The sequence below is a fragment of the Sinohyriopsis cumingii genome, chromosome 15, assembly GCF_028554795.1.
Source record: "Sinohyriopsis cumingii isolate HCF-2022 chromosome 15, ASM2855479v2, whole genome shotgun sequence".
NCBI lineage: Eukaryota > Metazoa > Mollusca > Bivalvia > Unionida > Unionidae > Sinohyriopsis > Sinohyriopsis cumingii.
In genome coordinates this window covers 130,729,166-130,752,683 of record NC_142975.1, presented here as the reverse complement: position 1 = coordinate 130,752,683, position 23,518 = coordinate 130,729,166, and the positions used below count along the sequence as shown (strand labels likewise).

At 31.5% G+C, this 23,518-nt stretch overlaps 1 protein-coding gene across 5 annotated transcripts in view; it reads left to right on the top strand.

Moving 5' to 3' along the window:
- Positions 1-19,576, top strand: part of LOC149782781 (GPI ethanolamine phosphate transferase 1-like) — a 99,931-nt gene extending 80,355 nt beyond the window's left edge. For all 5 annotated transcript variants that reach the window (XM_089934284.1, XM_089934283.1, XM_089934281.1 and 2 more), the window contains exons 24-30: positions 1,199-1,302; positions 2,610-2,699; positions 4,915-5,010; positions 7,480-7,535; positions 10,619-10,694; positions 12,556-12,672; positions 14,715-19,576. In XM_089934284.1, the coding sequence (XP_089790410.1) occupies positions 1,199-1,302; positions 2,610-2,699; positions 4,915-5,010; positions 7,480-7,535; positions 10,619-10,694; positions 12,556-12,672; positions 14,715-14,882 (707 nt within the window). In that variant the 3' untranslated portion in view covers positions 14,883-19,576. The remainder of the gene's footprint in view (positions 1-1,198; positions 1,303-2,609; positions 2,700-4,914; positions 5,011-7,479; positions 7,536-10,618; positions 10,695-12,555; positions 12,673-14,714) is intronic.
- The last annotated feature ends 3,942 nt before the right edge of the window (positions 19,577-23,518 follow it).

Below are 23,518 nucleotides of genomic sequence, written 5' to 3'. Positions count from 1 at the left end.
TAGAGTACAACCATTTGTTTGACCATTTTTTTAAATAGTGTAACGGAAATGCACTTTTTTCAACATTGCAAAAATTGACTGTAAACATTTTATCAAGAATGTTAAATAAGTCCAACAGAGAATTCACAGAGTGCCCACATTTTAAATTTATTCATATAGTGCACATCATTTAACAATAAAGATCTGTTACTTTTTATCACCATTTCAGAGATATGATGGCACAACTTGCAAGAAAGATGTCAAATATGTATACTCTTGTAATTATAATTAAAAAAGTATGGGTTGTTTACCTTGAACATGAAATTGATAATAAATAAAGATATGAGGATGGGTAGAATTTCATGCCCATGAAAATGATAAATAACAAAGACATGATGGATATATGGATGCAGGTTTTAAATTAAAGTTGAATTGACATATATATGTGTGTATGTATATATGTATATTTAAATGTTTCTTTTGGAAGACAGTTAAAAACAAAGAGGGAACAAAATGTAAAGTCTTCTATCATAATAAACTTCATGGACTGTGATATATTTATTGACTATTAAACATCAAACTTAAAATCTTCCCAATTATTCTTGCACATGCCTCAATAAAGACAAATCCTAGTTTGGGGAAAAAACTCACAAACTTTCTCTTATAAAGCAGATTTGTAAATCCAGGATTGCCACATGGGAGAGCTGCAGTTGCCAAAACCTTTTAGAATCTGAATATTTTGTGGATATTACAACTGGACCTGTCAGATGGCTGCCAATAATCTTAATGTGTTAAATCAGTATCGGTCATGAGATAAATCTTAATTATGTTTCATCCAGTGTAACTATATTGAAAGAGACAATGCACATCTATGGAGAGAATGCTCAAGATCAACAAAGGGAGCTAGTTTTTGTAGTGTTTTATAAATGATGGAAATTGTGTTGATATCATCCTTATTATGTTGAGATTAAGTCTCATGAAATTTAAACGGACAATGAATTCTAGACACACATTGTGATTATTATGTTGAATATTGTATGTTCAGTTCTTATTATGTATTTTCTTAAATGATAATGATTTTAATTAACTTCTTTGTGCTGATGTGCTGTACACAATACATATTAATTCCCTAATTTACTTGACTTTAAAATTAATTAAATAATGTGGATTTCTTTCTTTTTTTTTGCCAAACATTTTAATTTTTAATTATTTTTTACAGGATTATCCTTCATTGAACCTCTCCTGGTGACATCTGTGATGCCAAGTAGGCTGCTGTCCATTGTGTTGTCTTTCATGTCAACTTACATTCTTCTAAGTGTATCATATCCTTTTAAAGACTGTAATCAACAACAATAGATATCAGTGTGGAATCAGGATTTGTTTACTTTCATCATTCTGGTACATTTTTGGAGATTAAGCTCTGATTCTTTTATCTGCAAATTGAGTACTCCATCAGACAAGCAATGAATCTTAATCAGTTACGCTTGATGGTTAGTTTCTTCATTTAATTTTACTCCTTCATGTGTATGTGTATTCATGCTTCTTTATCAGTACAATTTAATAGTCATGAATTGAAATTTATGTTGTTGAACCATAAACTGACTTGTTCCCAAAAGATAAAATCATATGTGTTTCATATATCCATGATATTGATAATGTTTTCTGACAATTATGGCTTCATAAACGTTATAATATCTTTTATAAAAAAAAGCAATATCGTACATCTTAACAAAGACTTTTGGAAATGGTCTGTACTTATACCCTTTCAAGGCTTTAAATACTTATTTTAAATGATCCTCTATGCAATATATTGAAGTTGTGGAATATATATATATACAGTGAAATTTTACTTAACCAGCACCTCTGTATTAAGTACACCATTTCATAAGGGACACGGTTTATAAACCTTTATGTTTATTCATGTAACCAAAATTTTTTGAATTAAGCTGACTTCAGAAGACAATCCAACTTAAAAATATGTCATCCATTTCTGAAAACATTTTGCTCTCAAATATGGGCCATATAGAAAATATTAAAATGTTTAATGCATGCACATCTTGTATAAACAGAAGTTAAGTTAATATGTAGAAGAGGAAACTTCAGTCATGATAGAAGAAACTCAGATAATCAGAGTTGTATGTCAAAATCTAATTGTAAAATCAGGTATATGTTAACATGTATGGATTTGCAGATTGTTTCAGAATCTTGTAGTATATATTATTAAATTTCTTCCAGTATTTTTACTAAAGAAATTAACGTCAAAAGTAATTCATCCTTAAAATTAAGTCTATGCATTTAGCTCAAGATGGGTCATTTTGTGAAGCATATCTGGAGCAATAAATTATCATGAAATCTTTGAACACAGTTCTGTGGAAGTTGAAATGGTGAAGTATCTATTTCTTCACTTTATCTGTATATAAGCTGTAATAATAACAATAATAATATAAAGAAACCCCAATTATTAATTGACAGTTTTATAAAGTTCACAATTTGTATATTCAGCAACATTTTGTTTTTATTTTATAATAAAGAATTTTTATTGAAACAGTTAAGTCGATCCATCTGTTATCTCAGTCATATGTAATGTAATTTTTACTATATCTATTCAATTACCTTAACCATGAATCACACATGAGGCTATGTTTGTGATGTCACTGTGTGGTGTCCTGTATGTATGGATCCAACTAGAGGCTTCACTCAGCCATATAGATTCTAAAAAGGTAAGAAATATTTAACGCAAAGCTATATGCAATGTATATGTAAAAGATAAATCTTCACAAATCTTGTCAGTACATGTTGATTGCTGCTGCCATTAGCTCATACTTAGGATTTCGTTATTTGTACTTCAATTTTAAGGAGAAATGAAGCATATAAAACTCCTTTGTACTTATGAATGTGGATGCATCTGTACCTCTGTTCATTTAGGCTGTATGTATTTTTATTTTGTTACATCTAGTATTAAAACCACATTGCATATAATAATGTAACTCTGGTTTAAATGCTCAGCCCTGTTGAAGTTTCTTGCAGTAACATATATTTTGTTTAACATTAATGTGTATATTCACATATAAGTCAAGTCCAACTACAAACAGCATAGACTCTGATTTGTCATCAAATAATGTCCTGGTAAGTGTGGGTCTGTGTTGTTTGTTCTACTGATTACTCCTAAAAACTTGCACATACCCAGACCTGCCAGCACAATGTGCCTTGGTAGATCTGTGTATGTGAAGTTTGCCATTGGACTCAACTTGTATGTGAGTATATATTTTACTTAGAAATATTGACCTCATTCAGATTCCTTTTTTACCCATTACTACATAGAGCTGCCATGTTCTTCCATTTTGGAATTAATGTGTGACACACACATACAGAAACTGTGTAGCTACTTTTCAGTGGTGTATATAATATCACTTAGAAATGCTGATGTGTACCTGAAATGGCAATATCTCTTGATTTTCAAAAATTTGCTCTAGATTTCAGTATAAGATAGATAGGAGACTGAGCCTTGATGAAGAATACAATGAAGTTTGCATTCTTGTAGGTACATGTATATGTACACTGAGGGATAGCAGTGTTTCTCTAGTGTTTGAAGCCACCACCAAAGTCTAGAATTTTTCAATTTATTGCTCTGGCTTGTACATTTTTCAGTAAACCTATTGAGACTTATTTTAATAATTTGTGCCAATGGTTTTCTGCAAAATGTATCACAAGGGCAAAAATATTAAAATTGTTTACAGGTGTTAACTAAAAATTTGAGTACTGCTATTTATGCACATTTGAGAATGGAAGAATCAATTTTTAGGTCCAATTTCATCTTAAAAGAATATTGCATCAAGTCTATCTTAATTATTCTTAGCACTGTGAAGACTTTCAGGATGAATAAGATTTTTTAAAATAGATTCTATATTTATTGACTTCATAGATCAGGGACTAGTGCTGAATAAACATTTTGAACCAGATGTTTAACTTGTGTACTTTGAATTCACTATTTGTGCATGGGTTGCTTGTGTTCTTTGAATTCACTATTTTGCATGGGTTACTTGTGTTCTGTGCATTCACTATTTTTGCATGGGTTACTTGTGTTCTGTGCATTCACTATTTTTGCATGGGTTACTTGTGTTCTGTGAATTCACTATTTTGCATGGTTTACTTGTGTTCTGTGAATTCACTATTTTGCATGGGTTACTTGTGTTCTGTGAATTACTTTTTTGCACAAGTTACTCATGTACTGTGAATTCACTAATTTTACATGGGGTACATTGAATTCACTATTTTTGCATGAGGTACAAATGTACTATGAATTCACTGTTTTACATGGGGTAATACTTTTTTGTTGATTTCATGGTTGCTGCAACAAATTTAAAGGCTAGCAAACAATGAGACTGCTGTTAAAAACAATTTAGTTCCATGACCATTTCATAAATTTAAGTTAAAACAAAATACAGCTTGTCATATTTAAAAAAAAATTATTTATAAAAATTTGACCCTTGATGATAAATGAATTCAAAGCATCAGTACACATATGATACATAGTTATGTGGTGCCTGAAATTCTGCAGTGATGGTACTGTATTTATAATGTACTTCATCAGAGTTTGATTTCTGTGACTGACATCCGCAATGTTTAATGGACAAGTTTGCAGTGTTGATGGCTTTCTCCATTGAACATGCCCTTCCAGCATAATGGCTATCGTCACAGTCAGCTTGGTTAGAGAGAATACTTGATACATGATGTTAGAACTTGTAAAATTTACATGAAGTAAAGTTCAGTTTAGCTGTTAATTGCAAACATCAGTCTTGTAAATTCTCAGCATCATTCATTGACAGAGAAGTACTTATATGGATCCTTCTGTTGCTTTTGAAGAAGACTTGAGCCAAAAATTGGTGTTATCAATATGGTGTGAAATTGCAGACAATTCTTTCCTTTTTTTTCCAGCTAGAAACCATAGACTTTTATCTTCTGCATTCATCCATCATAAGCCAGCCCAGAAGATCCTTGGAGTTTGATGATGTTCGCAGAGCTTCCTTTTTCATATCCTTTTTAAAGAGTACTTTCTCATGCATGGCATTCTGTTTGAAACTCACAAATATTCAGAAAATACTTTTTTGTTTGTATACTTTGTTAGCATCCTTGAGTAAAAATAGATTTTTCAGAAATCTTTGCTGGATAGTTGTAATCTAGAATTGCAAGTCCAAAGTGTGAATAGTATCTTCATTGACCTTGCATGATTAGACATAGGAATATATTTTCTGAGGCACCAACAGGGTGTCGTCAACAATTTCATCAAAATTTAAATGTATGTTGTTCTTTATTTTGCAGGCCTTTGTCTTCATGTACCTTTTTCATGACATTGTTATGGAATTGGAAAGTATACATTTTTGTATGGATGATTGGATTTTTTTAGTTGAGGAATTTTTACATCTTTGGTTTAAGTCCATTCCACAATACTGTTAATGTACTAATGTTTCTAGGGTACTGTATGTACTAGCTTTTAAGTAAATTCCCAACTGCAGACTACACACAGACCCAGAAAATATGCCATCAGATAATGTGACAGAAGATCTGGCTATATATAGTTTGTTAGGAATAACCAGCTGGCTATATATAGATTGTTAGGAACAATTAGCTGGCTATATGTAGTTTGTTAGGAATAATCAGCTGACTATATATAGTTTGTTAGGAATAATCAGCTGGCTATATATAGTTTGTTAGGAATAATCAACTGGCTATATATAGTTTGTTAGGCTTAATCAGGAGAGCTAATACAATAGATCTTGATTTGCAGATACATTATGCTAAATTAGACCAGGGTCTGTGTTGTTTACAGTTGGACTTAACTCGTAAGGGAGTATAGACAGTATCAATTTTCCTTGATTTTGTATTCAGTAAGACCATTCATTTAAAGATAAAATGCAGAATGATGCTTGCATTGAAATAATAAGATACCCTTAGTAATCCATACTGTTACGTGCTATATGAAATGTTATCTATCATAATACCATGAAAATTTGTATCTACAGAAAAATATAAATTGTTTTTTTAGGGGGTGGGTAGATTGGTCATGGTCTACTGTCCTATAATGATTGTATGCATAGCATCATTATGATGCCTTTCTTGGTGTTCTGTTAGAATTATTGGTATTTATAGGTTTTTGTTTGTGGAGAAGTTAATGAGTCGGACTGACCAGCTTGTGATTTGTGTACACCAAAACAATGAGGCCACTAGAGGTATTAGAAACTGTATACACTTGCTTATAAGTTGACCTTCCCCCTTTTCAGGGCTATAATGAGCCACAATACCCACCACTAATTTCTCTTTCACCCTCTGATAAGTCAAGGTTTATTTTCAAGTCAGATTTGTCTGAAGGGTTGGACTTTGTCAGTCTGAGTTGTGCTTTGTGAAAATAAACAAGCCAGACTGGATGGATATATAGATAGATTGATAGGAAAAATAAGGATGAAACCAGTGTAAAATACAATTATATTATTGAGTGGAATATGTCACAAATAAATTGACAATTTGCATATTGTCCATCTTTGAATCATATAATCGATGGAAAAATCCATGATTCTCTACAAACTTGCTTAAAGAGTTGTCTCGTGGGAAAGCATAGAGGCCGCTAAGGGATTAATGTCACATGCAGTTGTAGGACTCTCTTTGGCACTGAACAGGTATCAAACTCAGAGCTTGATCAGAAGAATTGACTTCCTGAAAACAAAGTCACTGCTTCCTTTACAAACCAAGGGCTTATTGGCCCCAGTGCACTGGCAGATAACTTGGGAATTAGAGTTGGCATATCAAAAAAGAAATGCGAATCCAATCAAAATCTTTACTGCATCAGATGCAAACATATTTGAATTGACAATATGTGTAGATACTGCAAAAAGCTAGAGTTTCCAGTAGTCCCCTAGAATTACAAAATCTTTTGTATGTCATCATTATAAGATGACCATTACATGTCATGAATAAAATTGTCAGGATAAAATGTCTACTCATAAGCAAGTATATATTTAATACTCGCAGAATAATCTGTGTAACAGATTTCTGAAAATTACGATTAAGAAAATGTTTCATATGTTTAAAGAAGTATGTCCTTTGTATTCTTTATTTAACTACATTCAGAATTTCATTCATGAATATATTGGGCAAGTTAGGTAACTGTAAACAGTTGTATAATATCATGATCAAATCCTGTCAACAGTATTCACCACTTGACAACAACATAAACCTGTATAATATCGTGATGCAGGTCCTGTCAACAATGTACACCACCTAACAACAACATGTACAGGTGTAATATCATGATGCAGGTCCTGTTGACAGTGTATACTGCTTGACAACATATACAGGAAAATATTGTTCAGTTATCTCAATTGTGTTAAGTCTGCGGAACAGAATTATTGTACATAATAATGCTTGGTATTAGCATGTAATGAGTTTTAGTATCAACTATTCTTTTAGACTTCATATTTACATGTATCTATCCTTAACAATTATCAAGTATTTTTGATACTAATTGGTTTCTTTGGCACTGGAAATATTGCTAGCATAAACAGGCAAGTAAAGATTGTTTTGTCTCCAATGAGATATTCAATTCATGTACCATGAGTTCAAAATAACCTTTTCCACTTTCCGTCATTGCTTTCTTTCTTTTTTCAGTCATGGTTTTACTTGCATATATGCTTGGCTATGAAGGGTAAAGTAGATTTGATCAGAATCATAGAATTCTTCCAGATCAGTGCATGGCCATAGAGGTTTAAGTATGTATGTATGTTTAGAAGTTCTGTGGTTGATTCTGTTCAAGTCCTTCAGTATACTGTGGTCCCTTGTGTAATGTGGATATGGTCACAGATCCATTTTAACTAGATGAAATTAGACCTATCAATACTGTTGATAATATTTGAATTATTTCACACTACTATTGTATTTATCTGGTGAGAACCAGTGAAAATTTTATTTTTTTCACATCGGTAAATAAAATATACTTTGTAGTTTTTATACAGCGTAATGACAACCTTACTTGAAACAAACCTTACTATAATGATTCAATCTTACTTATAACAAACCTTGTTATAATGTGACTCACTAATACCATGGGATTTTATATTTGTGTGGCCGCCATGAAGCATTCTTTAATCAGGAATCACTGAACACAGAAGGGCCTTATGAATATTTTTGACCCAATTGCAAGGTCACAGTAATTGTATTAGTTGTTGTTGTTGTTGTAGGGTTTAACGCCATTTTTCAGCACATGATAGGCTATACATGGCAGCCAGTATTAATGGTGGAGAAAGAACCCGGTAAAACCCCGGAAAGAACCACTGACCCACGAGAAGCTACTGGCAAGCTTTCTCACATTCCCACATTGGCCGAATCCTAGACTCGAACCCATGCAGAAAGAGGTGAGATGGCAGTGATCCGTAACGGAGAGCGCTTTAGACCACTCGGCCACTCAGGGCCCCAATTGTATTAGTAACATGAAGTACCATAAGTATAAGTTATAATTCCTGAAACTTTGGCATGAAATATAGATTGTCCTAATCAAGACTTGAGATAATTTGTTTTGCATTTTAAATGTCAACAAATTATATGATTTCTAAGGATGTACTAAATTCAATGAAGGTTAAAATGCTGTCGGGCATCTAAGGTTTCCATCACCAATACTGAAGCAAAACGCATACCAAATTCGATTGATTGATGAAAATAAAGTACTGCATCGCTTACCATTTGAAAAGAGACAATCGTCACCAGAATATTCTGTTCAAAATAATATTAATTTTGGACACATGGGATACCACACCCGTGTTTTCATGACTTGCAATATGTCTGCCTTTTCTGTGCAAAGCTTTGAAAAGATGTAATGTTTATTAATAGGGCTATGGAAATGAAATACATTACTTTAGACTGTTTCTGTCAGCATTTCGGTCAAGTAATTAGGTCAGGTTTATAGCTGGTTTTACAAAATTCAACGTAACAGTGCTAATAAATAGCAAGAGATATTAAGCAAACTAATCTGATCATGTCAAAAATTTTGTATGTTCAGCATTTTATAAAAAATAAGTCATTATGGTGAAGAGAACCAACAATGAATAGGATGTAATGTGTTTACAGCATCTCATTTATGGGAAAAAGAAATTACTAAAGAATTTAGAAACAGACTATATGTTAGGGAATTTCTTGAGAATCCTGATCTAGCAGCAAGTTGACATGTTGCATAGCAGACAATAAAACTACTTGTGGGACAGTTTCTTGCAAAATTGGAAACTTGGATTACAATGCAGTATTGTTTTAAGGTATACATTACACATATGAACTTTATTCAGAATAATGAATAAAATGGCATAAAAATTTCAAAATTTTTTTTGCCATCTTTATTTCACAAGTCCACTCTTTAAAATAAACAAATAAAAATCTCTTTTATAAAAAACTACAATGGAACTTCCCATAAAGTCACATACTTCAAATTTCTACCACCCATATCCAGTCTGGTATCAGTCATGCCTGTTTTTCATTATATTTATAAATTGTTGTTTACCTCAAGTAGCCAACTCCCTTACACAGCCAGATTAGTTACTTGCCTTGGGTGGCTTGTACATGAATATATTGAAGTTTGCACTATATTTATTATAGTATTATTTTTAAATATGTCTGGTTTGATATTTGTGTTCTCTTTGTATCTAATGGCTTTTGCTGAAAACAGGTGACCAAATCGTTTTTATTTTCAAATGATGATCGGTTATCTGTCATCCATCCATCCATCTTGTAGCACAAGTTTGTTATCAAAATTCTCTTAAACTACTTGGCAAATAGTCATAAACTTTAATTACACAATTATTTTGTGGTGTAATTATCCTAAATAAAAATGGTTCTGCTCAAGTGTCCAATGAGGCCACCATAGTGGACAGCTTGAAAATTTTGTTATTTCAACTTTTACTTGATCCTAAATGAAAAAAGGTATGACTGCAGTCTTAAAAATATTGTTTCTGATACTTCTCCTGTACAAAAATTATATTGACATGGTGATTTTGACAAGAAGACTTCTTATGAGTTCTGGTTGAACCTTCATGAAAAAAAAGAGTAAATTTGATGTTTTAATCTTGTTTATATTGGTACTTATTCATAATGGTTGATCATATCAGCATGGGGTTTTACTAAAAGACATTTTATGATGTGTAGTTGTTCCTAAATGAAAATGTAGCCAGTCATTATCAAATATAGCCGCCATGATGGCTGTCTTGAAAAATCTTGCTGTCACTACTGCTCTTGAATAAATGGTGACATGGATTTTCACCAAAGACATCTAATGATGACTAGTTAGTCCTAAATGAAAGTGGTGTCAATCTGACAATTTGAAACTTTATATTGCTGAAGAAGAGATGGTTTCAACACTGAGCAGCTAGAAGGAAGAAATGCTTTTATCTTGATTTCTTGGTAATTATTTTTACCCCAAAAAGTCAGTCCTAACAAGTGACTGATCTGCATCACAACATCTTTCCTAGGGAATAAACTTAAATGGGTCTTTATTTCCAGTTTGTTATGATAGAATAAGGTTTAAAAAATGCATTTGTACATTAATTGAATAAAGAAATTAATATCCAACTAACATTTTTAATTTTCACTTATAATTGTCTCCTTTCAGCTTTGATCCAGCCTCTGTGTATTGCTTTTTAACAGTATTTAATCCATTTGTCATGGGGGCCTTAATGATGTGGAAGGTGAGTTTTTATTAGTAGCTCTCTACATAAAAGTGTTTGAGAACTCACATGTATATTAAAATCTGCTTTTTAGATGTCATTGGCATCAACACTGGCTTCCTTGGCATGTTTTAAGTTTTCTTTTTAAATACATCTTTTAATTTGAAGTCAGCTTCTACAAAATGAAAGTCAGTTTATACTGGGATGTACTAATAGAATTTTTCAAATTTCAGTATTTGTCTTCAATTTGCATGTCTTTTCGGGATATGAAAATTGATATGCACATACATTTTGTGGGGTAAGTTTGCTATACAACATTACCAGACAGTGATCACTTATTCTGTATTAACCAATGAAATGATCAGTCATTATTGCTCATCATTAGCAAGAGCAAAAACAAGTATTTATAGTCTTTATATAGGAAAGCTTTGCTGTCTTGTTACAGTTTGATTTGTTGTTGTTTTTATGATGATAATGATGATGCTTATTATCATCCTAACATTTTTATAAACGATGGTACTATGTGATTTTGTACGTTCGTGTGTACATATGCATATGCATTAGTGGATGTGTAATGTTGTGCAGCGTCTCCCATAGTCTGTAATCTTCAAAGTTTTCCATTTAATTTTTGGTTGTTTTTCAGTGTTTTATACTGATATTAAAATTTTGAGCATTATATAGGCCTGGGCAGTGAAATCATTAGACATACGAGATGGGTCTGTTGAGGTTAATTTTAAGATTTGCTTTTACTTGCAGATTCAGTGGTTATAATGCTGTACATTTAGAACTGCCAGCAAATATAGAAACATAATATGACTTGCCAGTGGCGTCAAAGTTCCTAATGTAGATCTGCTATCAAATATGGCCACCATTGCTAAAAATAGATAATCCATTAAACAACTTCTCATAAACTGCTGAACCAGATTTGCCTGTCTATCCTTTTGTACATCAATCTTTCTATAGCTTATTTCATTTCAGCAAAATAATGTCCATGATTCACAGTGTGGATATCTTGCACATGGAGTAAGGAAGAACCCTATTAATTTTAGAGTCAATAAAGGTCAAAGGTTAAAGTCACTATGACTGACAGTAGAAATATGGTTTTTGCACAGTAAATCAGGTTCTCCAACATAATATTTACAGGTACCAAACATTTTCATTGGCTTGCATTTAAGGTTAAAAAAAACCTATTGATTTTGGGGTCAAAAGGTCATAGGTCATGGTCATTAACACTGAAAAAAGAAGAATGGTTTCCATACAACAATTTGAGTTATTCATCATCTGTGGTTACTAAAGTTTGTGTAACTTGCACTGGGTGTAAGGAAGTATCATATTAATTTTGGGATCAAATGTCAAGGTCAGTAATCGAAAGAGTAAAAATGGTTTCTGCACAATAACATTAGCTCTTGGTGCACACATGGACCAAATCTTGTGGATGCCTTGCACTTTGGATAAGGTAGAAGTCCATTGATTTTGGGATTGTTAAGTGAAAGGTTAAGATCACTGTGACTGAAAGAATAATGGTTTCCACACAATAACGTTAGTTCTGCATCACAAATCTGGACCAAACTTTGTGGATGTCTTATAATTGGAATAAAGCAAATGTCCATTGTGGTATCTGAACAAACATTTTAGCTATCTTCATCGACGATCATTAAACATCTGATGGATATATAATGTGCCATTCACAGAAAATGTTCAGTTTTTTAACAGAATATGTACCAGTGTAGTATATCACAAAATGTTAAATATCACAGCTACTAACTTCTCTTAAATGTATAGCTAGATATCGTACATATTGTCTAATAGTATCATATTGGACTAACATGACTATTCTATCAGACATCAAACAATGATGAATATTAACATTTTTATTTTTCAGAATGTGATTCCTTTTGTATTTGTGACGTGTGCCTTCCGTGCCATCCATGTGATCACTCGGGTCCCAATAAGGGCACTCTTTCTCCTAGTCCTGATCATGTCAGACATTATGGCTCTGGTAATTACTTTTGTTCATTGTAAAAGTGATGTTTTTTTTGCCCATGTTTCGAGTCAAGCATTTGCAGATAGCAATGTCTTCCCTACAATCAATGTTAATACTGTGTGCATAGGTATATCACTCAGAATCAATGTATGCAGTCATGAAAATTGATGAACACATTCAGTTTGATGAGTACTAGGGTGCTACCTCTTTATACTGCTTTGAATGGGAGCCTTATAATAATTTAACCTTATACTGATGGGGAATTGAGGGATGTTCTAACAAGGTTATGTCCTGATAGTGCATAAAAGCACAAAAATAGAGTACTAAATAAGGAGATATCACTATATATTGATACCCATGATCACTATATACCGATACTCATGATCCAATAACTAAATTATGTGAAATAATTATCATTGATACAACAAATTTGACTTATTTAATGGGATCCTTGACCATATCTCCATTAATATGAGCTTTGTTGCAAGTTTCCACTTTACTAATAACAAAAGTAAGCTGTAGCCAAGTACTAGTAATTAATACCTATTTACTGTTTGAGATTTTAGATTTTAAGTCCTTTTTTATTTCTTGTGTAAATTTAATTGTCATCTAAGTTGAGAGCAAAATGGTCACATTTTTTTTACTAAACTTGGCGCATATGAGTAAATGTATGAAGGTTGGATTAGTGTTTTCATCTCTTAAACTAGAACTAAAAGAAATTTATTCTGGACATTAACTCTTTCATTCATATTTGAAATAAACTTACAGATTGAAGAAGAGGCAAAAGCAACCATTTTACATTCAAAAATAAATTTGTGGCCAAAACAACCCATGTACCTGCCTGTTATTCATTAGTTCTCCAAAGCAGATGCCTGCCTGTTATTTGGTGGTCAAAATGTAAAAACCACACCTGTCTGCCTGTTACTCATCTGAAACTGCATACATGCATGCCTGTTACTGAGTGGCCAAAACCACATATTCCTGCCTTTTACTAAGTTGATTGCAAAAACCAATAATGTGCCTGTTATTACTTATTTGGTGGCTTTCTTTAATAATTCCAGAGATGTTTTAATCTGTCAAAACTACTGCTGCTATATTATTGAAAGAATAGCTGTATCTTTTATTTTTTCAATTATTCTACATTTGCAATGCTGTTTGTCTAATATCTGGCAGGTCAATTTCCTCTCTTTGTAACATTTTCTTCTTCTTCAATTAATCCTTCCATGTATCTGGTATTTTCTTACATGTATATTTTATGGAATAAGTGTTATTATGCTGCAGTCCATATGTGTATTTAGCAGTGTAAGCGATGTCCTAATATACTTTATGAAAACTTTCTTTCTGACCCATTTGATTACATTAAGGTCATGTCATATTGTGTAAAGTAAATTAAGTGTTACTTTAAGTTGTTTGGTGAATGAACAATGTAAGTAGGATAAACATAGCTTTATCTGCAAAAGTCAATAGATGCCATCTTATAATCTAGTTGATTTATGAGGAGTAAACATGTAAACAGTTGTGACATATTTTTCTCTCTCAAGTTCCTTATACAGTAAAGATAGATTTTAAATAATTACAAGAACTTTTCATCCTGTATTTGTTATTGTTTTAGTAAAAAAAAAATACATAAAAAATAATTGAAATAAACATTTACTTGCACATGTTAAAAAAACAGCATATATGCTTCAGACTTCTGGCTGTAATGCAAGTTTAATTTATGATACGGCTCCATCCAGCAAGTATTGTGAACTGTATGTCCAACATTTAAATTTATTGAATTCATCTCTGCACTTGATGAAATTGTACAGGATGCATTTTCACATTTAAAATGGTCTAGCTGAAGAAATGAATGACAATGTTTCACCCAATATGACTACCATAACTGAAATGCTTAACATTTGTTCCAAATACGCTTCAAAGAGTTTGATCAAATTGAGCTAGAACATTATAACCTTTTAAATTTATACAAATGATGCTGATATTGCCAATGCCACTAAAATTACCTGTCCATTTTGTCATGTAATACCCACTACTTTATGTATTTTTCTTCATTACAGCATTTCTTCTTTCTAGTCCAGGATTATGGCAGCTGGCTGGACATTGGAACAAGCATCAGTCATTATGTTATTGTCATGTCAATGATTATTTTTCTCATGCTTCTGTTTGGGCTTTCTTATATTCTCACAAATGTTCAAATTTTGTCGAGGAAATTCCATTGTCAGTAGTACTAATATATACATCAATAGTAATTTAGCTATACTTAATAGCAAAGCAAATTTACTTCTTAATTGTATTATTCAGGTTTATCCATGAAATATTTATCCTTTTATGCCTGTTTATGAGCATCATACATATATTTTCTTTCTGTTACTCTGTTACTTTTGCTAGTAGAAAATCATTTATGAGCTCATAATTTTTGTGTTTTTGTTAAAAAGAGGGCCATTGTAATTTTTGCCACATTCTGTCCTCCATCAGTCTACCTTTCCATCCATTACTGACTTCTTTTTTTCCATTCTCAAATTTTATCACTACATTACCTTAATCTCACTGCACACATAGCACTTACCTTTTATCAATACTGTATTTTAGTCTCCCTGCGCACATAATGCTAGTCTTTTCAATACTGTACCTTAACCTGATTGCACACATAATGCTACAGTATCTTAATTTGACTGCATGCATAATGCTAAAATTTTATACAGATATTTATTGTCAATATAGATGGTATGGACATTTTTTATGTGAAAAGAATGTTGTTTCTCCCAACCTATTTCATTAGGCGCAATTATAAAAGATGATTCTTAAATAAATATAGAAATCTTGGGTATCATCAGTTTGCCTCTTTTCAGATATAATAATCATCCTTTACAAGTTGTCTCCCTTACTCTGATTCCAAAGTAATGCATGGGTAAGTTAGGACTTGTAATGTTTTTTTTATAAGTACTGGCTGTCACACCTACATAAGCAGAAACTTTTGTGACATTGTTATCAACAATGTCAGAACTTTGTGTTCAAAGTTTTGAATGTCATACATCTTCTACAACAATTGCAGGATTAAAATTAATAAACCCCACTACTGTAACTTCCTTGAGATAACACACATATTGGATCCCAGCAAGCACTTGTGCATAAAGTGAATGCTTTATTATCTTGATTGCTTTGTTATAATAGAGTTTTATTTACCCCATATCTTTCATTATTATGAGGATCACTGTATTTTCTTCATCATTTACTGTATTCACCTGGAAACTTTGGGATAATAGTGATAAGAATATTATTAATAATGATAATAACAATACTATTATTATTATTATTATTATTATTATTTGAACCCTGATATTTTCCAAGTTTCTGCCTGTCTGCATGCAGAGAAATATACATCACAGTAAAACCGTTCACTGTTGAGACACTTTATTTTATGGAACCCTTGTCACATAGGTAAAAACAAAAATAATCATGTTCCTAGCAACTTATTTACTCTTAGACTCCTCTGTCAAGTATTCAGCTGTACAGTACATCTTGGATTTCATTTAGCAATCTTTAAATAATGAAGTAAACATTAGAAGCATAACCACTGCAATAACTACTAGTGATTTTAATCAGTGCTAAATAAAATCTGCCAGGGCCCCTCTAATTTCAGATTGGGCCCCTCCTGTATTCAAAATGAGGTGCCCATCTGGCATGTCAAAAAAAAAATAATTTGCCTGAGAAAACTTCAGTTGCGCTGATGAAGAGCAGAATATTATTTCTTCTTTAAATAAGTTGCCCAATCATAAGACCTTAGAAGAACTACTACTACCTCACAAATCCAGCTTTCCCAGGTACTACTTTTAGCCAAAGGGTGCTAAAAGTTGTCTACTGACCTAGGTGGTGGTTGAGCAGAGTGATTTCCCCTTGGTATAAGGCTCCATGAACCTCTCAGTAACTACTTACGCTTATGCTAAGAAGCACACTCTCATAAGAGACCTCACAAAAGCCAGAATCTGCTTGGAATATATACAATTTCAGGTTGGAGTTTTTCACTTCTTAGGAAAGTATATTTCATCTATATTTCCAACTCTTTCTCTTCCAGTGTTGACAAAGTTCTGCCTTTACAATTTCCTAATACTTTGTCATCATCACACATTTCAGTACTTGCATGGTAAATAGAACACAGTACCTAAATGATTCTATGTGAATAGACCTGCCTGTAAAATTTAGAGCAGGATAGTATATTATTATGTATGTCTATAATAATTAAGTGTATTATTTTCGTAATAACAGTTTTTGGTAAGGGTCATTTTGTTAATGACATTTTTAATCCTAATGTCCTATGATCATAGTTTGCACTTTACAGATGAGTCATATACAGTGCATAGTTTGTGTTGATTTCATTAATAAGTTTCAAGGATATACTATAGTTCAGATCATTATCACATGATCCAACAAGGACAAGAAATCTTGGAAAGGAGGTCATGGGTTTCCTAAAAGGGCAATTGACCTATTTCCTGATTAGCAAGAGTAGACCACATGACCCTTGTTTACTGATTGAGCATTTCAAAAAACCAGATGCTTAATTTAGAACCCTACTAATTGCATTTACATATTGGCTTTGTATATAAAAAATTACTACACAGAATCATTTATTCCTAATAGTATTATTAGTCTTGTAAGAGTTATTGAGTACATGATTTATTTATTTGATTTTAATAATTTGTTGGAATGACAGTGCTCAATCATTCATTCAAGGACATTGGATTTATTACTGTATTGGAATTGCTTTGATTTCATTTAAAAACATTTTGGGATTATAACATTTTGATTCTTTTAGTGATTCTTGTGTATTGTTGGTGCATCAGTACAATACAGACATCATTCGGAATACCTTTGGAACAATTTTAGATTGCTTGGAATTATTGGAATTGTTAGAAGGTTAAGGATTTTAGAAATTTATTTAATATACTTGAAGTTATTTTTACTTCTTTCATGTTGTATTTTAGGGAAATAAATTATATTTTCAATTACTGCTGATTATTGCTCTTTCTTATTATATAGTTTAAGACCTTCAATTCATGGCAGTATGTTAAGTTCAACATAAATTTAAACCAATCTCATTTTCTATACATATTTGTTATGTTTAGATAGGTTTAAGAGCCAAATGTAACTTTTATAGCTCTTTAATAATTGTTCTTCAAAGACCTTTTTTTAATATGCTCTGAGAGTATTCACTCAGTGTTAAGTCAATGAAATTGTATGACCAAATTTTGCCCACCTATCTCAACCTCTATATTTACCAGTCTACATCTGTGTCACTAAATCATCAATAATTTTTATAAATTGTCAGATCAATTTACACCGATACCAGAGCCTGGACCTGATTTACTGAAGTCTTCATCATAACTCTGATGATCCAAGTTCAAGAAAGTGTTGAACAAACTCCACGGCTCCATTTTGATAATAGGGAGAATCTGATCCAGTTATGCTAAGTAGCAGAGTATGACTACATTGTGACCCCACTATAACATGGTGGTTTGGGTCCATAAAACCTGACAGTGTTATAGACTGAACGGTGTCATAACCAGTCAAGTCAGTTAGCAGAAGAAAATGATGCATGTAACAAAAATAATGTTAGGGGGAGGGAGTAATAAAAGCAGGCACAAAAGTATATGCTTTTGATTAAATGAAGACAAACTAGTCTGAAAAACACTTGTATATTGACAATTTACATTTGTGTATTACAATCCATGATGCATTAAGTATCGTACATATATATAAAAAATATCCTGAATTTGAGTAGAGAACACATAAAATTCATGTATCAGTCACATCTTGTTGGAAAACACAACAGATACTGGTATATGTATAAAAAGTTCATGAATTACATTGGTGTTTCTGCCAATTGACAATATTTTTAGGCGTGTCACAGAAAAGGGATTCACAATAACATTTGGACCATGACAGTACACATGGTGGATGATGGGATAAATAGGGAGAGCAAATTATCCAGGATGCTGGCAGATTTGTATAAAATACTTCATTATTGGAAGTGATTAAGTATACAGAATCTGAGCATGTACATAAATCTGAAAAATTAAAGCCAGTGAAAGGTTCCATGTCTTCATTCTCTTCATAATCAATGAAATGGATTTAGCCATCTGTAAATCATTCTTATTCTGTCATGCCTATTTTGCTGCTGGTGTGCAGTTCCATGCATGTGAAGGACAAGAAATTCATGCAGGTAAAAAAATCAGATGGGAAATCCATGAAACAGACAATAGACAAGTCTGGGGGAGGCAATAAAGTATATATTTAGGAATATTTTAGAAATTGGTGACATGACACACACAAGCAAAGAGTGCAATGTACAATGTGAAGCTGGTGACAGGACACAAACAAAGATTGCGGTGTACAATGTGAAGCTGTTGACAGGACACACACACAGAAAGAGTACATTGTGAAGCTGATGAGTGGGTTGCTGCAGAGTATGATGGCAAGTACTGTATTGGGCAAGTTCTGAACAATGCCAATGATGATGATAAAATTGTCGTTGCATTTCTGTCTGAAAGTATTAGGTAAAGGAAGGGTTAGATACAAATGGCCTTGCCCTGCTGATCAAATATAGATACAAAATTCCATTGTGTTGTGCAAAATACATTAGATTTGATCCTGTGGCATGACCAGTAGATCTTAATGCCTTAGATGAGCAAGCTTACTCTAAAATTTATATGTTACTTTGCCAGTGGTGCAGTACATTGTTGTGTGTTAATTGTCCTGAAACAGTTGAGTCATATCTGTTCCATTCTCTATAGAAATGTGTCTGTTTTTGTGCATCAGTAATTTTGTTAACAAAACCTTCAACCCTAATTTGATGACACCAGACATGGACTTACTTGTATTAAGTTTTAGCACCTTAGTATCTAAATAAAATATTACATCGTCATTACTATTTTGTTTTGTGTACTCCTTGTGTTTCATTTTTATTAATTGTAAATACAGCTAACCCAGATTTACAGGATACATGTAGTTGTGTTCCCAAGACTGGTCACCTCACCTGAAATAATGAAACTCGAAAATTTTGGTTTCACTGCATTTATTTCCTTTGAAAAATACGTAATTCAGTTAACTTTAGTACCATTTGTTTTATCCCTTTATGAATCCCAGTTCTTTTGTTTTAGGTAAATAATTTTCATTATTTTTTTAGTCTTCACTAACAATAATTAAATTTAAATAAAAAGTAATATTAAATCGCATTAATGCAAACTTTGTTCAAGTCAAAATCGTGTAAGTTGGTAGATAGCTGTAGAGTTCTTGATAAGGTTTGAAAACAATAACAATAAAGTATATGCTAATGTTTTCATATTCAGTATTCCACTTTGTTCATCTTGTTCATGGCATGAGAATTCTATCTGCAATGAAAAATTTTCCCATATCATGAATTTTGAAGCTGATTTATTTAGAAAGGAGATGCCTGTTACTTTTATGTACTTGTTAATTATGATTAATTTTTTTTAGTGATTTCAACAAAATCATTTACTGAAGTAAGCTATATATGACATTGTAATTTTTATACTGATAAAATGTTAAACTTAATTGAGATTGACTGTTCTATTTATTTTCATCTATGATTTTGTTTGTGATCATCCATCAGAGATTGAAGATTTGCCAGCAAACATTTGTAATCAAAACTAAATAATGAAAGGTTGACATTTCTCTTCACAGTTTCACAGTACTGATTTAATTTGCATTTAAACTTTGTTTTCCATTTATCTATTAGACTTGATAGACATACATGTAGGTATCCTGTTGTGACCAGGGATCCCGAAATGATTGTGGCTCTTGCCTGACTTTTCTTCTAGTATTTGTGACATTCATTATAAAAACTTTCAGAGGAATTGAAAAGGGTTATAGCAAAACAGAAAATAATGATTTACTTAACTTTTGAATGTACCAGACTTTGCCATTTTTGGTTCCAAATTTGTTGTTGGTTCTACACCAGTCTTAGTATTATGCTTGCATGCTTCACTATTTTTGTCTCAAAACTAATATTAATAAAAAATAACAAAAGTTTCTATATACAAATAACCTTCACTGTCTTTTTTGAGCTTTAAAATTAAAATTAAATATATTTCTTAATTAATTCTCATCTATCTACACAGTCATTCTGGATTCCTATGAAATGAGTCCAGAATGACTGTGTAGATAGATGAGAATGAATTACTAGGTCATCATGCGAGTGTGTCTGCTACGCATGAGTGCATATAACAAAGATTCATTTGCATCATTTTTTGGTGATGTGTGCTTAGTTGTGATGGAGTATGGACCGGTGTGTGCAGGCAAGGCGATGGCGCTGTTTCCCCACAGACCTGGTTTCGAATCTTTGTAGAGTATGAATTAAAAATTCTCTAACCTGTATGATAGTATTATTTGTATTAAATATTAATTTTGCCTATCATGATCAAGCAATCTTCTATAGAATCCAGGGATAGCACTTTCCGTTCTGTCTTGTGTATATATATGTATATACTGGTTTTGCTTTATTGCTCCGTCAGACTGAATTCAATATCATCGCTTACATCATTAAATATATTCTATTTCGAAGGGATCAATTATATAAACAATATGACATTTTTAACCTATTTGTTTTATTCTTTAACGAATAATTGACATGGAAATATGCATATACAATACAGATTAATGATATTTTTGTACATAAAAATATATAAAACTGGATCTTAAAGATACATATATCTCTATTGATAACTATCTAACAAATTTATGAATAAATAGAGATAAACAGTTTTATTAATATTTTTATTATGTATAATGCACACTTAAAAAATAATTCAATATTTCATCAGAACTCAATTTATATAAAAAAAAAATTATGTTGTGCATGATACTTATAATCAAGTATTTTGTAAATAATCATATTATATTGAGAATTAATTTTCAAATGCCCTTTCATTTTTGAAGAACTAGTAAACTTATTTTTATGATTTAGTTTATACTTTCACTAATTAAGTTATTCCATAAATTAGAATAATATAAAAATATAATTAAATAATTGTAAACAGGGGACATAATTAAAAAATAAATTTGATTAATGAATGTCGTATAGTGTTTTTGAATTTAGACCTTTTGGATATACCATATTAAGATGGTGAATACAATAGGTTTCCTTTAGCAGACGTTCCAGCTCAGAATCAGCTATAACAATAGGTTGAAAGGGAGAAATCTGGCAAAGTATGGGAACTCTTGTTAAAATGTGCGGCAACATGAGATGAAAATGATTGATCAATATAAATTTTTATGTCTGATCTGTGTTGGTTCATATGTTTAGATATTTGTTGACTGGTTTGTCAGATATATTGGATGCCATATTTTTTGCATGTGATCAAATAAATAACATTTGATGTTGCACAATTAGTATCACAAGTTTTAAAGTTTCTTTCTTATTATTACTATTGCAAGAAGTATTTTCATTAATAAAAGAACAGTGCAAACATCTAGTTATATTACATTTAGTTGATGATCCTTTTTTATATGATGTTTTTTCTAATTTAGAATTAATTAGGAAATCTTTAAGATTTTTAGTCCTTTTATAAGCAAGTGTGGGTTTGCTTTCGTGTAGCGATTTAACACTTGCTTTACATGATAAAGTTAATAAATCCCAATATTTATTGATAATCTTACCTATATTAGGCAAACTTGGATTCTATTCAGTACAATATCTTCATTTCTATTTTTGATTTTACATTGTAAAGATTTAAGTTGTGTAAGAGAAGATAATTTTTGGAAAGCAGTATTAATGATATCAATAGGGTAATTTCTATTTAAAAAATGCTGACCTAACTCTCTCAAAGATGATTTAAAAACAGTGTCATCCAGAATAATTCTTCTGTATCTTTTTGCTTGACTATATGGTATCCTGTTTTTACATGATTTAGGATGGCATGAAGAAAATTCAACATATTGATTAATATTCGTGTTTTTAACATGAACCATAGTAGTGATCTCATTATTTTCATTTTTCATGACCTATACATTCTTTAGTGATACTTTAGTTTTAGACACATTGAATGTGATTTTTATTGTGGACATAATTTGTTTAAACAGTCTATAAAATAATAAAGGTCTTCTAATGAATAATTCCAAATTGTAAAGATATTGTCTAAAAATCTTAACCTCTGGTTTTAGGAGGCATTTATTTGAAAAGTCATTTTCTAATTTCCCCATAAGCAGGTGCCATAGGACTACCCATTGCTGTTCCCAACTTTTGGAGATAGTTTGTATTACCAAATTGAAAATGTTATTTTTGAGCACACCATCATTTTCTAATATATAAATTGAGTTCTGATGAAATTTTGAACATTTGCCAATAATATATCAAGGTATAATATATATATATATATATATATATATATATATATATATATATATATATATATATATATATATATATATATATACACATATATATATATACACATATATATATATATATATATATATATATATATATATATATATATATATATATATATATATCTTTTGAAGTGTCTATTATACATAATAAAAATATTAATAAAACTGTTTATCTCTATTTGTTCATAAATTTTATAAAGTTTATTTTTTATGGCCAGGAATTTAACCCAGCTTATTTGCCTCAGACTCATATGCATATACCACAAGAATGAAAGATCTGGACCATACATAAATGACTAACTCACTACTCTCCCATTACCAGATTTAACCTATATTCAGCTCTTAGAATGGTTTAACTGATTATTAAGTAGGTCACCAGCTACAGTGAGTCAGAGGAAGCCCCTGAATGTATTACCAGCTACAAAGAGTCGGATGAAGTTCCTGAATGTATTACCAG